Source organism: Mustela nigripes, chromosome 2 (assembly GCF_022355385.1).
Source record: "Mustela nigripes isolate SB6536 chromosome 2, MUSNIG.SB6536, whole genome shotgun sequence".
NCBI classification, from domain to species: Eukaryota; Metazoa; Chordata; class Mammalia; order Carnivora; family Mustelidae; genus Mustela; species Mustela nigripes.
Window position 1 is genome coordinate 113721022 of NC_081558.1, and position 17978 is coordinate 113738999.

Consider the following 17978-nt stretch of genomic DNA (forward strand, 5'->3'; position numbering starts at 1 on the left):
GTGATCTCTGTCTGTCAAATAAATAAATAAAATCTTTAAAAAAAAAAAAAAAGGAAAAGAAAAGAAGCAGAAACATGGAGGAAGGAGAGGATTATAAGAGAAATATTTTTTTAAATCCTATGTCAAAAGTGGATCAAAAATCCCCCAAGCCCATCTTTTCTTCTTTCAGTTTGGAATAAAATTTTAGGTTATAAGACTTAAAGATCCTGTTGTGTCAGAGAAAGTTGTGTCCACTGAGAAGTAATGACTTTGTTGTCAAAACTGGTACTCTATACATCTAGAAATATTCCTAAATATATGTATGTGTAAATATGGTACAGACACATGTATCTTTTTACTTTGACAATTGAGATAGCCTACAATCAATGAGACCCCTAGTGTCAATGAGCCCACCTAGGCCTGAGATCTTTGTTTCTAATACCATTCTTCAGTAGAAGACTCCTGAGCTCCTTGGAGAAATGGCTGATTCTAGGGCTGGGACGGGGAATATACAAGATGATCCTAGAGCATCTTGTAGTGCCAGAAGGAACTACTAAAAGCAAAATAACAAACCACAGTGATGGGACATAGGCAGGAACTGAAAAGAACTCCCCACGGCCAATGTTAGAACAATTTGAGCAATAAAATTAATAAAGTAGTATTGGATTCCAACCCAAAGTATAAAATACATATCCATGAACCCATTCTGACATAAATAAATGGTGAAATAAGTAAATAAATGGGGCAGAAGAAACTAATCTCCCATGCAGAAGAATTCTAAATTATTTTTGTAGATACTTTGCCCTCAAGGCTGTAGAGTATAATTTCCAACCCTCAAATGTGGGCTATGTGTAGTGACTTCCTTTTGAAGAATACAGTATAGGGAGGGAGAAACAAAAACTGACTTTATGGTAAAGTTACTTTATATACACGACCTCAACTAGGTGACCAAGGTCAACATCAAAACAGTGTTATGCAGATTTGAGGTACCCTTAATGTAATATGATGAACATGCCACTTTAGTTCCATGATCTTACCCCCAAAACCCATAACTCCAGTCTAATCATGAGAAAACATCAGATAAATTCTAACTGAGGGACATGCTACAAAATATCTGACCAATACTCCTCAAGATAGTCAAGGTCATCAAAAACCAGTAAAAGCTGAGAAACTGCCACAGCCAAGAGGAATCTAAGAAGTCATGACAACTACATGTAATATAGTATCCTGGATGGGACCCTGGGAGAAAAGGTACATTAGGTAAAATTGAAGAACTCTAACTAAAGTGTGGACTTTATTGAATAATAATAGTTATTTATTTTAATAATAGAAGTAACATCGATACTATTTTATTAATTGTAAGAAATATACCATACTAATGTAAACTGTTAAGATAGTAGAAACTGGATGGTCTATATGGGAACTCTGTACTATTTTGTATTTTTTTCTGTAATTCTAAAACTGTTTGAAAAGATAAAATTTATTTATAAAACAGTGGTAGTCTACGTGTAAACAATTGAATCTGTTACAATTAAGGCATAGTGATTACGAAAACTGCATCTACAATTAAACGATTATGCTTGTAGCAGCCTCACCCCCCCCCCATCTGTCTGAGGCTCTTGAGGTGCTTTTCTACACTACATTGCTACTCCACCACCCTCTTAGTGCTGTTTTGATTTTACTCTGGTGTTCACTTTCACCACGCAGTCTAAAAAACGAAACAATCGCAGTTAACAAATAGCAAAATTCAATTCTTTAAACATTCACTTCATTCACCTATAATGAAGGTGGTGGCAGTTTAGTGGAAGACAAGCACATCCCCAGTTAAGTGCCCGTTGGTCCAAGAACATAGGGAGTGAAAGGGACAGTGGAGCACGTAGGGGACACAAAGGTCAGCTCAGCCTAGGGAAGTCAGGGTGTTCCTAGAAGATGCCTAAATTTGGTCTTGAAGATTGGGTAGGAGTTTTCAAGGGACACAAAGCAGAGGGAGAGAACCTCAGCAGATGGAACAGGAGATGCAAAAACAGAGAGACTGGAAACAAGAACGTTCCTGTAACTGCCACGGCTGGAGGCTGGAGTGAGGGGCGGGGACTCATGGAGGTTAGACTGGAGGGAAATCAGTGTAGTTAATTAGGGGTCCAGTGTTTCATGAGGAGTCGGGGTTTTATCCTAGCAGGTCATTTAAACAAGGAACTTATATGGTTAGATTTATTTCCGGGAAAGAGAATTCTGATTATGGTATGGAGAATGGATTTGCAAGTAAAAAGAGGAAAGAGGAAAGGAGGGGATGCAGTTGTTAATCTTGTCCCAATCCTTTCCCTCATCTGAGGGAGACCACCTCGCCATTTCCAGGGTTCACTCTGGGACCTTAAGGGAGAGATACAAAAGGGCAAAGGTGATTCAAATCCTGTTAAATCCAAATGGTGGGCCAGGGGGCTCCAGCATGTGGCACTGATCTCACATCAAGGCTGTACACCATATACCACTAATTCGATAGTCATTCTTTCAGTCAGATTTCTTGGTATTTGTGTAGCAGTTAACACCCGTGACTCAGTGTTCTAGGTTATCACTGGGCTAGCCACCAAGTCTTATCACCATCACCCCAGAAACACAAACTGACATTGCTTAATCCTAACATAGGAGATTTGGTTTCTTTTTGGGATCTGGACTTATTGCTGTATTGTCAGAACCTGTAGTCCACTATACAGCTGAGCTTCCTGAGGCTAGAGGCACATTCCTTAAAGAGACCTTTTCTTTTTTTTTTCTTAAAAAAAAATTTTTTTGCCACCTTAGCATTTTTTAAATTAACATATAATGTATTATTTGCCCCAGGGGTACAGGTCTGTGAATCATCAGGCTTACACTTTTCACAGCATTCACCAGAGCACATACCGTCCCCAATGCCAAAAACCCAGCCACCCTATCCTTAGCCCCCCACCCCCCAGCAGCCCTCAGTTTGTTTTGTGAGACTGAGTCTCTTATGGTTTGTCTCCCTCATGACCCCATCTTGCTTCATTTTTTCCCTCTTTACCCCCACCACCCCCTGCCCTGTCTCTCAAATTCCTCCTATCAGACCTTTTAAATATAAGCCCTACCTTAATCTAGATTAGGGGTCTGCAAACTACAGCCTGTGCGTGAAAACTGCTTGCCACCTACTTTTACAAAGTTTTATCAGAATACAACCACACTCATTCATCTATGTAGTGTATGTTGTCTGTGACTGCTTTAATGCTACAAAGAGGTCAGTAGTTGTAACAGAGACCAGATGGTCTGCAAATTCTGAAATATTTACTCTTTGGTCCATTTCAAAAAAATTTTGCTAACCCCTAATCCAGACCAACACTGTTCAGTAGAAATATAACGCCAGCTGTATATGTGACTTAAGGTTTCTTAAGGTCTGGTCTGGAAAAATTGAAAAAAGTGAAAAAAAAAAAAAAAAAACAACCCACGTGCAGTTTTAATGATGTTTTATTTAACCAATCCAAAATACTGTTTCAATAATCAATATCAGAAGTTACTAATGAGATATTTTACATTCTTTTTTTTTTCTAAGTCCTCAAAATCCAGTGTGTTTTACACTGATGGCACAGCTCCATTCAGATTAGCTGCATTTTGGGGGCTCAGTAGCCTCATGTGGCTAGTGGTTGCTGCGTCAGACCATCCATGTCTGTACTCAGACTCTACAAGGACTGAGACCAGTACTAGATGTTGGAGGAGGGATCAGCCTTGATGGGACCCTCAGGCTGAAGGGAAATGGTGGTTCCGTAGCTGACTCGGTAGTCCTCCCTCAGGGCTCTGGGCTCTTGGCTCTTTCCAGAAGATGGCCAGCATAAAAAAAAGACACATTTACTTTACTAGCTGTGAAATGTGGCAACCTCCCTGAGTGTGTGCTAAACCTGTACTTTTGGAATGAGGCATCCTCAGAGCACCCTGCGTGGATTGTGGTGGTTGAGCTCTTCTAATTTAGGGTTCTTTCCTTGGTGGCTAAAATCATCCAGGAGGCAGATGTTAGATGTGAGATGTCTGACATCCATCTAAGTTGGCATGACAAAGAAAAGACTACTCACTGCCTTTGGCCCGCCAGAGGTAGATGGATGTCATGTTGGAAGCAAGGCCAGAAAAAATGTATTCAGGTGAATTTAGGCCTTGGTGAAGCTCGAAGACTTCCGGGCCTTGTTTCTTATTCTCTTGAACTTTTGCTTTAGAACATACAGTCAGTTATGGGAATGTCAGTGAGTTTTATCTTTCCCTTGGTATTTTTCCAGTTTACTTCTTTATTACTCAGGTATAGAGAAGGGGTCCCACAGAATAAAATTTAAATGTTTCTCTTTTGAGTATTTGGGGTTCCCTTGATCCTGCCTCAGTATGTAGCCAGCTGTTTCCCCCCAGAACACGTAAACTCTTTTCTGCGTCAGGGTACACACCTTTTCCTTTGAAACCCTCCTGTTCTATAAAGTGGCCCAATATCCTTTATTCATGGTCTGTGGCATCCTCGTCTACTAATGGACATGGCTTTGTGAACATTTATCTGTTCCATATATATTTACTGAGCACTACTCTGTGCTAGACAGTGTCCTAGGCATGGAGATACAGTAGTGAAAAGGATATGATCATTGTCCATCAGATGAGAGATGCAGACTTGCAGAATCACAATTCTGGTGCAGGTTGAGCTGTGCCATGACTTTGTGGATGGAAGGGTCACCTGAAGGAAGTGAGTTTGGGGGAGGGGGAAGAAGGGAGAAAGGGAAATCTTCATGCCATCAGGCTGAGTACAAGGACCTGGTCATGATTTGCTTTTGTTCCTGCAGGCCAGAGCCCAGGAAGTCCTGCAGAAGCTGAGCGACGTACAGGAAATATTTCACAAGAGGCAAATGAGTCTGATGAAACTGGCAGCCAGACAGACTCGCCCAGTGCAACCCGTGGCCCCCCACCCTGAGTCATCCCCAAAATGGGTGTCACCAAAAACCAGCCATCCCTGCATCTTGGGTAGGTTATTTGGGGAGAGGAAGCTTTGTGCCCTTATGTTTCATCAATACTCATGAGGGTTGAAATTGTGCTTGTTTGTTTTGTTTTTGTTGTTGTTGTTTAAGATTTTATTTATTTATTTGACAGACAGAAATCACAAGTAGGCAGAGAGGCAGGCAGAGAGAGAGAGGAGAAAGCAGGTTCCCTGCTGAGCAGAGAGCCTGATGCGGGGTTCGATCCCAGGACCCTGGGATCATGACCTGAGCTGAAGGCAGAGGCTTCCCAGGTGCCACCCAGGTGCCCCAAAATTGTGCTTATTTAAGATGCATAATGGTTGTTGTTTTGACAAATATTATTTAAAATAAACTACAGTGTGGAATCGTACAGGCATTGAAGACTTTAGAGAGAGAAAACGGAGTGCTGTGTACAAGGAGAAATCAGTTTTAATGATGTTTTATTTAACCAAAATCCAAAATGCTGTTTCAATATATAATCAATATCAGAAGTTACTAATGAGATATTTTACATTCTTTTTTATTCTAAGTCCTCAAAATCCAGTGTGTGTTTTACACTGATGGCACAGCTCTGTTCAGATTAGCTGCATTTTGATCACAGTCTAGAAGAAGAATAATATAAACGTGCAAATAACATCAGCATGAGATAGACTCCATTAAAGACCTTAGAAAATGCTCACAAGATTCTGTTATCAGTCCAGTGGGAAAGTTGGTTCTTTGTAAAGATAAAAACAATAGATTAGTCCTTACACCAGTCCTGCTTGGTCTTGATTATGAGAGCTTAATAGTGAGTCTTGAGAAAGGTAGTGTAAGTCTTCCAGCTTTGTTCTTTTTCAAGATTACTTTGGCTTTTTAGGTCCTTTTCATTTCCATATAAATTTCAGAATCGTGTTCCAGTTTCTGCTGAGATTCTGCTTGAGGTTGCACTGATTTATAGATCAATTTGGGGAGAACTATTATCATACCAGGATTGAGTCTTACAATTCATAAATGTTATAACTCTCCATTTATTTAGGCATTGTATAATTTCACTTGGCAGTATAGACGTTTTTTGGTTTTGGTCTTGGTTTGCTCTTTTTTTTTAAGTTTTTATTTAAGTTCCGGTTAGTCAACATACGGTGTAATATCAGTTTCAGGTGTGCAATATAGTGATTCAGCACTTCCATATGTCATCCCGTGCTCATCACAAGTGCACACCTTAAGCCCTGTCACCAGTTTAACCTGTGCCCTGCCTACCTCCCCTCTGGTATCCGTCAATTTGTTCTCTATAGTTGAGTCTGTTTTTTGGTTTGCCTCTCTCTTTCTCTTTTTTTTCCCCTTTCTTCATTTGTTTTGTTTCCTAAATTTCACATACAAATGAAGTCATATGGTATTTGGCAGTATAATAGGTTTGAGTGTTAAGGTCTTAGGCATTTCATGTTTGTTTGTTTGTTTAACTGTATAGTAAATGGAATTTACCATATTTAACTATCAAAAGGGATATATATCTGTATAAAATACAATCAGGCCATCTGTCAATAGGGACATTTTACTTCTTCTGTTTCAATCTTTATGCTTTTTCCTCCTTCACCTTATTATAATGGCTGAGACATCTGATAAAATGTTGAATAAAAGTGAGAGCAGACATTTGTGCCTTTTCCCCATGTAAAGACAAAGAGTTCCTTTTTTTCCCTTAAAGTATGATGTTAACAGTAAGTTTTTCACAGAGGCCTTTTATCAGATTGAGGAAGTTCCTTTCTCTTCCTAGTTTGATCAGAGTTGATCAGAGTTTTCATCATGAATCACTGTTGACTTTTTCAGATGCTTTTTTGGGTGCATCTATTGAAATGATTATATAGTTTTTCTCTTTTATTTGTTAAAATGGTGGATTACAATGATTTATCTTCAAATGTTAAAACAATTGTACATTCCTAGGATAAACTACTCTTGGATACCTATATATGTTATTTGTTACTCTGTCATTTGAAACTCTGTTATTAAGAATATACATGTTCACAATTGTTATGTCTTCCAGATATTCTGGCCCTCTTCCATTTAGGAAACATCTCTCCTTCCCTCCTGATCTTTAGTAATACTCCTTGTCCTGATGTCTATTTTGTCTGATATTAACACAGCATGCCAGCTTTCTTATGTTTAGTGTTTGGATAATATATTTTTTCCATTTTTGTATTTCTTTGTAAGTGTATCTCTTGTCAGCAGCATATAATTGGGTCTTGACTTTTTTTTTATTTTAAAGATTTTATTTGAGAGAGAGAGCACACACAAAAGAGTGCACAAGTGGAGATGGGGAGAGGGAGAAGCAGGCTCCCCACTGAGAAGCGAACCCCTTGCAGGGCTCAGGGCCCAATCCTAGGACCCTGAGATCATGACCAAAGTAGAGGGCAGATGCTTAACTGAGCCACCCAAGCACCCCAATTGGATCTTGACTTTTTAACATATTCTGTTTCTGATTGGAGTATTTAGTCCATTTATATACAATACAATTATTGATATAGTTGGATTTAAAGTAATAATTTCATTATTTGTTTATTTTTCTCATTTTTTCCCTCTCTTCCTCCTTTCTTGCCTTCTTTTGGGTTAGCATTTTTTTTTTTTTAGTGTTCTCTTTTAATTCTTTTATTGGCTTTTTACCATACCTGTTTGCATTGTTTTTCTCAGATATATGCTTATGTATAGTTTTATATTTTATAAATATAAAATATACATTTTATATCTTTTACATCTTTTACATCTTTTACATCTCCTCTCATTTCAATCATTTCCAGTGTTCTTTTTATTCCTTATAATAGATCTGAATTACCACTGTGTCATTCTTCTCAAGCTGAAAAATTTCCTATCCATTTCTTGTGCAAATCTGATAACAATGAATTCTTTTGGCTTTTATTTATCTGTAAATTATGGGGTCTTGGTAATTCTCCATTTTGTTTGGTTTACAGTCCCCTATCTCCCATCACATATTGCAATTTTTAGAAGCAAGCCTTGATAACAGTATAGTGCATTTTTTCTTGAATTTTTGTGTGCACACACACACACACACTCAATGCACATACCTATGCACACTCAATGCACTTATGCACACATCCTACTGACAAATACAAATAGATTTTCACACACATAGAGACATCTTTTTAGATGGCTAGAAATAGGACTTGGTTTTCCTTAATTTTCATTTAGGACTCATTCCCAAAACTAAATTATGTTCACTTCTTTGATGTTTCCACTGTCATTGTTTCAAGGAATATATGTTTGTTACAAGTAAATAAAGCAGGAATGATAGCTTGTTTCTCTTTTTTTATTTTTTTTTTTTACAAGATCTTATAATGGACAATGACCCTTCGAGCATAAACAGATCTTTGTCACGTCTGAACGAGTATCATTGACTTTGGCCAGACTTCTTGCTCATTTTGCAGAACAATTCTGCACTTTTGTTTTGGATACTAACCACTGAGTATGGTGGATTCAGGCAAGTCACTAACAGGATTTTCAAACACATTTATCCAGTTCCTTAGTAACGGAGTCCGTTCCAAGAGAAACCATTATATTTCACAGTGGAACGAACGTGAGGGAGCTGGAATCTTGGCTCTGACTCTTGTTAGCTGGGGGCCTTGGGTACAAAATTTAACCTCTCTAAAGTTTATAAGGAATGCAAAAAAATTCTTTTGTGGCTATAATAATAGCTAAAATATACTATTTACCATGATCTAAACACTTTGCACACGTTAACTCATTAAGCCATTATAACAAGCCTGTGCTGTAGGCTTTCTCATTATTCCACACTTCACAGATGAAGAAGCTAAGGCACAGAGATTACTCCGAGAATATGTGTCTTTTACATGGAGGAGCAAGACTTGAATGCTGGCTGTGTGGCTGCTCGCCCCAGCCTTGAACTTCATTATTGCACTTACAGTGGGCAGGGTGGTGCTTGTCAGTCCTGAGTGTTGCCAGCTATAACGTACGCACTCCTAGCATCTAGCTGTTATGCCTGGTAATAATGCTCAGTTTACAGGGATGCCCAAAGGATTGTTGATCGTTATGAAGTAGCTTCAGTGATCATATAACCAGGGGCAGCAAACAGGACACTTCACTACAGATTTCAATAATATCTGTGAAAAAGTCCATAGAAAGCCCAAGCAGATTCCAGTTGACTCAGAGAGCCCAAGAGTTAGGAGGAATTTCTGGAGGCCACTGTTCACCACAGGTAAGTATCAGGGTGCTATGTTGGGAGCATTAGGTGGATGGCATTTTGGCCATGGGACCTAGAAATGCTCAAATTCTTAGGTCGTTCACAGGTATGCTATAAGTTTTCCAAGGGAGCTCTATTCACAAGGGTGTTGACAATGACAAGAACTCAAAGTATCACTTTTTAGCCTTGCAGCTATCATCCCCAGTGCAGCCCTCTGGTAATGCTAGGTTAGAAAGTCTCAAGGCCTAACTAGGGCTTCTCCTTCCCAAGTCCCATTCTTACTGCCAAATGGCCTTTGAGGCCTGAAGAAAAGATATCTCCCAGGTGTCCCAAGAGCTCTGTGGAAAGGAGGGGAAAATGACAGAGTGACAGAGAGAAGAGAGCAAGAGCAAGAGAGCCCAGTTCCATCCTGACTCAGCTAACTCATTCTTCGCATAGTTGTTTCATCCACTAATAAATGTGGTTCCACATTTGGAATCCAACTGTTAAATTAGCAACAGTTTCTGGCTGGGGCAGGCATAGACATCCTCTTATATAATTGTAAGGAAATGGTTATGTGTAAGTGGTAAGATTTTAGTATTTTTTAAAATTGTCTATGGTAAGCACAAATTAGCTACTTGTATAATAAAAAGGATATATTCAATAAATGTGGTCTCTAGAATTGATCTGGTCTTCTAATCCAAGAGCAACATCAACTGCATTTCATACAATACAAAGATAAATGCTAAAGCAGCGGTGCATAAAAGAATCCATGAAGTCTGAATGTCAAGGGAGACTTCCTGAAGAAAGTAACCTTTTCACCGAGACTCAAAAATGGGAATGATGGAGATTTTCTCATTTTTACCACATTATGTTTACTGATTTGTTGTAGTTTAATGTTTCATGTGGTGTTGTGTGTGATTTTTATCTCTTCGGATCAAATGTTAAATGCCTGGGGTCAAAGGCTATTTCTTTTCTGCATCTCTCCTTCACCTCCAATTTCATCTCACACCTCAGAAATCATCACAGTAGCTCAATTAAGCTTTGTTATTCAGTTAGCCTAACCTAGTCCCGCTGCTCATCCAAGCCAGGCTACACGCTCTGGGGTATTTTTAAGCTGAGTTGCCAATAATGGCATGTTTTCTTTCTCTAGCTCCTCTTCAGAGGACATCTGAGGAAACTTATGCAGGGACATTGGAAAAGGAAGATGACAAGACTAAATTTGAAGTCAAGGTAAGATCACCTTTTTCTTTTATGATTTGAGATTTCTGACATAAGCGAATATTGCTGCCATAATTACCAATAAATGAAATTCCCCTATCCCATACCTATCACACCTCCAGGCGATGTGGCCGTAACGGCACGTAACACAGACTAGTGCTTTTAAGAGCTGAGGTTTGTAAGGATTTCTTCATTTTCTTTCTTCTTAATTGCAACTAGAAAAACTGGTCGTGGATGTAATTGTTAGTAGATACTATGTTATTGAGAAAAAAGTCATTTTGTGCATTCCTATACTCTGACTCATATTTAAAATTGCTGGGACAGTGTGTGGTTTATGTGCAAAAAACCATGGCTGAATTGCATAGAGCCACACACACTTGCGTGCATGCACCACCGGTGAACTCTGAATAAACTCTGTAGATTGTGTGAACATCATTTTCTTGCTTTTAGGACTGTACTCTAGTTGTGTAAGATACTAATATTAGAGGAAGTGGGGGAAGAGTACATGAGACTTCCTTGTATGTTTCTTTGCAGCCTTATGGGAATCCATAATTATTTCAAAATCAAAGTTTAAAAAAAGAAAGCATAAACTTTGGAATCAGGCACACCTGCCTGGAAGCCACAGATGCCACTTTAAGCCTGTTTCTCATCTGTAAAAATGGGGATAGCAATAGCTATTACCTGAAACTAATTTTGAGCAGCAAATGGAAATTTGAAAAGTGCCAAGCACCGTATAATTGTAAAGTAACATTATATTTAAATGCCCAAATAAAAAATGTGTTGCCGTAGTAGCAACCCTGGAAGGGGTTCCTTTCCTCCTGCCTCCCTAAAAGGTGAGTATCTGAATGACAGAATGGTTCTGAAGGCAGATGCCAGTGGACCCTGGGTTACACGCACTTTAGCAACAGTTTGGACTCAGCATCTGTGCCTCGGGGTCTGAATAGAGGACCCCACAGGTATTCCACCGCCCATGATGGAGTCAAGCAGAAAGGGGGTCTCCAACTTTTCTTCCTTGAGACATAAACAAGGTGGGAAGTGGAGTTCCCAGCAGACTTTTCTTAACAAGCTGCTATCTTCTGTCTGTTTAGGCAGTTGAGAACATTGCTGTAGTGTTTCAGAATCCCCTGCGGAGGGAGAAATTGCTTTACCATGTCTTCCAGAGTTAGGTAACACTCTGCAGTTTCACACAGCTGTGATCAGCCATTTTAAAGAGTAATGAGCAGTTTTTTGAAATGGGCAAATGTAATGAAGCTTCATCAGACTTGACATCCATGAAGTTTGTGGAATTATTGCACGGCATAAAAAGGGCTTACCCGTGATCACCTTCAAAACTGAGCACCACCCTACCATCTCTGTACCCTGGGCTTCCGAGAATCTTATCTCTGAAGGTGAGAGCTGGGTCAAGTGCACCAAAGCTCAGGTCCAGCCCCTGAACTTACATGCTGTTGCTATTAACCCACAGTGTGATTTGAACTTACCTCGCTGCTCTGTGATTTTCTTTGCCTCATCTTTAGACAACGTATTTATGGCCTACACAATTTACAAAGATGCCAGAGGGGTTGTGTGTACCTGGAGGTTCTCATATAAAAGAATCCAAAATTGAGTGAGTTATTTCAGTAAGTGTGAACAATAAATATGAGTGCTGCTGTTTTATTTGTTGAAAAAACAAAAAAGGAAAATATAGTCAGAGTCAGTAAGCGTAAGGCACCTTTTCTCAGGGAAGACCTTAGGGTGTTTAAGAGGAAAGGCTTCCATAAGCTACATTTATTATTTACTTTGATTTTATATATTGGTAAAAATAGACAATGCAAGAACTAGGGCAGGGGAAGAACCAGAGGCCTATAGAGTTGGAAAATGTTAGGTAGAATCCAAGAAGCTCGGGCCACTAGAATTTCTGGTTTCTTCCCTTTGCCCGTGCTGCTTATTTAATTCAGATTCTAAGCTCATCCTTCTAGGGTGCCGGCTGCCTCATAGTTAGGCAGATCACCAATAGCATCGGTGTTGGTAAGCCAGTGCAAGCCCATGTTACAATTGTCCTGGGCTTTTGTTGTTTTTTTTTTCCTTATTGTTACCTCACTTGTGTATTTAATAAAGGGCTTTTCCTGCAACAACATTATGTTAACAGTCAAGACAGTGGAGGAAGCAGAGTAGGAATTGTCTGCCAGACTTCCTCAATTTGGCGAACAGAAGCTGGTCAGACTTCGACTTCTAAAAGCCAAGGCTGTGAGAAGCGTGAGCAGAATCCATATAGTCATGAATGACCACGAGTAGGAAGGAAGAGGGTTTATGAATTAATCCCCAAATCCTAGCCTTAAAAATCAACTCAGGACCAATAAATTCCATCAGCACTTGACAAGGTAGGTAGGATAACCAGGGAAATCATCATTTCAAAATATGTAAGAAAACTGGTTAAAAAAAAAAAGTAGGTTAGAAAAAAGGTTTCGATTTATGTCTGTGTGATTCATGGCTTATTAAAAGGAGGAGCAAGGAGGTTGGCTAACATCAAGAAGAATCATTGCTGCTTGTGTTTTGTGGCCACTGTCCAGGACAGAGGACCAAAATGCATAACCTCTGACTCTGGGGACAATCAGACATCCTTGACCTTTGACATAGAATGTAAAGACAAAATGAAAGCACAACGCAGATCATAACACTGTGGTAAATGCCACGCCTTCCTTTCCTTGGGTAAATGCTCACAGACCAAAAAAAAAAAAAAAAAAAAAAAAGAGAGAGAGAGAAATAAACCAAAGCTACCCATGATTGCCCCTAGACTCAGATAGTGACTACATACAACAAAATCATGCAACCAAATCAAGCTATGATTTTATCATCATCAGAGAACTCATTTCCAAAAAAGGTGTTCTGTCTTCTCAGGTGGGGTACTCTTGGCTTTTCTTGTCGGAAGGGATGCACACTCAACCTGACAAACGGGCTGTGGCTCCGGGGCCGTCTGGCAGCTGTGCACCCCTGCACTAGACTCCCCGACGAGGTCTGGGAAAGCCCAGCCGTGGGGATTTGCAGTGGTTGCTGGCAGTGGTGATGTGGCTGATTTGGGTCCTTTACATCACCAGCTGGAAGCTAGAACCTGGAAGCATGACTCACAAGGGCTGCTTTTCCAGGCTGTTCGTATCACAGCTTCAGAGCTGGAAAGAGGCCAGACACTGATGAAAATTCCTTTTTCATGAATGTGAACTCTCAGGATAAAGGCCGAGCTACTGGCTGTGAGCACCAACAAACTGTTGCTGGGCACCTGTTAGTGTGGCTTAGCATAGCAGGGGCCTTTTTAAACTTGCACGCAAACAGCCTCCTCCATAAAAATTAAAGAAAAAAAACCCCCAATTCTGTAAGTTAGAGAATGAGAAGGTGAGGGAGAGGTTGCTAACACTGGTGAGACCCAGACATTGTGCTGCATGCTCTATGTACCTGATTTCATCCCAAATCCTCAATACCTTGAGGAAGAAGATGAGGAAGCTGATGTTTCCCTTGTTTTATTCATGATGCTGTTGAGACCCTGAGAAGTTAAGTGAGCTTCCCTAAGGGTCACACAACTAGTAAATGGTGGAACCGGGATTTGAAACTCGTAGTTTATTTAATCTAACAGTTTACTTATCTATTTAACTTAATCTATTTACCTATAACCTATTAGTTACTTAATCTAACTACCGGTTTACTGAATCTCTCATACTCTAAATTCCTCTTCTGCAAAATGGGAATAAAGCCACCTCACAGGTGTCTGATTAAATGAGAACTACATGACTTCATTAATAATGATAATGTTAAATAATCAAAATAAAATATTTAAAACATGAGAAATATGTGGGAGCACCTAGCATGATGCCTTACATACAGCGGATTCTTTGTAATTTTAGTTTCCCATTTAATCCCATGTTTATAGATAAAATGTACTGTGTAAAAGATGAACAGTGGCTGAAGGGCAGTCAGGCCCGGGTCTTAAATTGGATAGCTTCTCCTGATCTTGAATATGTACTGTTTTGCCAAATAATAGCAGATCAGGTCCAAATTCAGTTCCTTGCTTTCTCACTCCTTTAAATCCCCAGAGCTTTCATTTACCTCTGATTCTCAACAGGAGAGCTATATAAACTGTAAGTGCATTTCAGGGTTCACCCTCTATGATGCTTGAAGTCTGGTCATTGAGAGAATCCACAAGGTCTTTGAGGCAGCCCCCAACTAAGCTTTCTGAGGAATTTCTAGAATGGAGATTATCAGGGTTTCCTATGGATTGTAGCCCTGAGAAGCTTATTAATGATGGAGATTCTCAAGATCTACCCTCAGATTGTGATTCAGGAGGGCTAGAGTATGGTCCTGGAATCTGAATTTTTAACTTTTAAATTCAATATTTTTAATTTGGTAACTAGAATTAACTAGGTGGTATAAGGATGCATTTTGGGCCACACTTGCCTAGAGGCTATATTCATATGTCATGAAGACTCGGGATGAAGAGAGCTCATTAAGGTAGATACAGATCTCTTAGGCTAATACAGTCCAGAACTTAGTGAAGCAAGTGTGTGATTATATTAATCTATGAGAATGTACTTTCATTGAGGGAGCTATATGAAATAGGACAGAATAACAGTTAAGACCACTGTTGACTAAAATATCTCATTGGTGTCATATTCTGCTCCATTTACTATATATTAAAGCAATTGCTATGGGTCATATGGAAACAATTCTAACATGGGGCCTGAACTCAGGAAACTTACAAGTCTCATGAGGGAAACTATATATTTCAAATAATTTATAATGTAGAGGAGAATGACATACCTTTGCTAAAAGGAATATAACACGTTAGAAGGCAGAAGAAGGAACAGTTCATAACAACAGTATTGGGGATATTTTTATAAAGGAGATGGCATTTGAACTTAGCTTTGAAAAATAAATACAACTTTGAAAGTTGGATAAGACAGAGAAAGGCAGTCAAGATGGGGAAGGATATAAAGTATCAAAAATCTGAAGGGGTATAGGCTTTTCTGGGAATGGTTCGAGAAAGCCAGAGAGGTAGACCAGAACAGGTTGCTGAAGGCTTTGGTTAGAAGTTGTTGCCAGGAAGGACACCTATGTATTAGAAAGATGACTCTGGTATGGCAATGAAGAGTAGACTAGAAGAAGGCAGGTAGATGGACCAGCTGCCAGCAGGTGTTACAGTCTAGGTGTAACTCCAGTGTTAAGAGCCTCCTAATGACAGAAAAAGGGAGATGGGCAGAGCTTGTACCTGTTAATCCAGATATCCTCCCCAGTGCCTCGAACACACTAGACTGTCTCAGAAAGTATGATGAATGAGGAATAGATCAAGGCAGAGAAGAAAGGGAGCCGATTTAATAGAGAGGGAGAGAAGATATTGAAGATACCTTGAGGTTTCCATCATGGATTTCTAATTAGATGAATTTGTTTGCTAATATAGAGCACTTAGAAAAAATCTGGAGAAAGTGAGGACTTAAAAATTTGAGTCCAACTTTTGTAGGGTTTCGTACATCTGTAACAGCAACCCACACCTTCTCTTCCTATGAGCTGTAGCTTTCTCCTCCAACACACATACCAAAGAGAATAAGCCAGCTGACCTTGAGGTTATGTGGAAATTACTTGTGAAATAGGTTAAGGATCAAAGATTCGTCTAAAAAAATACCTTTCAAACTTGTGATTTTATTTATGAGTTAAGATTTACAGACACACAAAAATAATGTTACATTGACAGTTATACATTGAGATTAAAACCACATGAAATCAAATAGCTTGAGAGAATTCCAAATATATAGGAAACTTCTATGTCCTTGGTCACATTTCTTGGTTTGGGAGTGGGAGAAAGGTGTCTTGCAACATATTTCTCAATTTCTGATCCTTTAAACAGAACTACAGCATTGTAAATCATTGTAAAAACAATGTTGCATTTTTTTAAAAAGACACTTTTCTCATAAACAAAATATTATAAACATTGTTTTCGAGTGTTAGTCCAGTCTTTAAAAACCAATTTAACAAGTAAGATCATTGAACTAATTACTAATGGCTGGGAAATTCAAGATCTTAGATAAAAGAGACCCTGGAAAATTTTTTAAATAGGAAAAGTTTACATTTGGGACCCATTCCCCTATCTTTCTCTGTTCATTTTCCATTCCACAAAGCCTCAGGACTGCTCATGCCTGTCTTCTCAAGCCTGCCCTTCTCCTCCAAACGGCTCTAATATGTGCTAAAACCTTCCTCTCCTCTCCCTTCCCTCTTGGAAGTGCCTACACAATACAGCTGATCTGGTCTAGAGGTAGGAGAATATCTGAATGAGCTAATTCATAGCAGTGCATGAATGATGAGTGACAGACAGCTCCTTAACCCTTCTGGAAATACTTGTCATTAAAAAGAAAAGAAAAGGAAAGAAAGACAGACTGCCCTATTATCCAAAGGCAGTGGCTTCTTCTGGCAGTGACAATGAAGAATAAGAAAAGATGTGCTGGGAAGGGCCGGTGAGATGGTGCAAACAGAACAGACTAGCCAGCTAGCAATCTGTTCCCACGGTAGAGTCTCTAAGTGGTCCTGTTTTTCAAAAGTTCTTCCTATTCTCCACATCAGAACTCCCTGGATCTCAAAAAGGAGAAAACAAAAATAAACAAAAAAAAATGACAAAGAAAAGGTTTCCCCCATTCCCTCAGAAGTTCTAGCAATGGGGAGGAAAAGGCAGAGCCATCCCTTCCCAGGGCTGATGCTTTTCACTCTGGGACTGTCTCTGAGACCACCTTGGACTGGACTGAGGCTGGAGGTTGAATGGCCTTTGGAGAGTTTTCTTTTTCCATTTTCCCCCATTGTCCTCCCTACAACCCACCATTGTGTAATTTTTCAGTAATTCTTGCTTGTTCTACTTCTTTACCTTCTCTGGTTTTCAAGATTAATTTATAATTTTGTAAAATGCTTAACCATAAATACTTGCAATGGTCACGCTTTATATGGAAATGAAGAGGATGGTTCAGCCTTTATCTACCTTACTTCTTCTCACAATAAGGTCTAGTAGCTTCTTTTTTAAAGAAATGTGATAAAACAATAAATGATACTTTCACCTTGATTTATCAGGTACCATCACTTTAAAAGAGTTGGAACTGAAAATGCTTTCCAAGCATCCCTAAAATCATAGAGTGTAATAATTTAACTGTAGGAAAAATCTAATTTGATTCAGTTCAAATGTTGCTATCTCTCCTTTGGGGACAAAACCAAACCAAACCAAACCTTAATAATCAATTGAAAATCAGTTATTGACACTTTCTTTTTTAAAAGATTTATTCATTTATTTTAGTGCATGTACATGCATGCAAGAAGTGGCAGGGGCAGAGGGTGCAGAGGGAGAGAATCTCAAGCAGACTATATGCTGAATGCAGTCCAACCAGGGCTCAATCCCACCACCCATGAGATCATGACCTGAGCCCAAGCCAGGAGTTGGAAACTTGAGTAACTGAGCCATCCAGGTGCCCCCAGCTACTGATACTTTTTTTTTTTTTAAGATTTTTATTTATTTATTTGACAGAGATCACAAGTAGGCAGAGAGGTAGGCAGAGAGAGAGAGAAAGCAGGCTCCCTGCTTAGCAGGGAGCCTGATGCGGGACTCGATTCCAGGACCCTGAGATCACGACCTGAGCTGAAGGCAG

General features: G+C 39.4%; 1 protein-coding gene across 3 annotated transcripts in view; it reads left to right on the top strand.

The window, feature by feature from the left end:
• The window catches only part of MCF2L2 (MCF.2 cell line derived transforming sequence-like 2), a 254431-nt gene that overhangs the window by 134866 nt on the left and 101587 nt on the right, over positions 1-17978 (top strand). For all 3 annotated transcript variants that reach the window (XM_059391454.1, XM_059391452.1, XM_059391453.1), the window contains 2 exons: positions 4788-4965; positions 10274-10353. In XM_059391454.1, coding sequence (XP_059247437.1) covers positions 4788-4965; positions 10274-10353 — 258 coding nt within the window. The remainder of the gene's footprint in view (positions 1-4787; positions 4966-10273; positions 10354-17978) is intronic.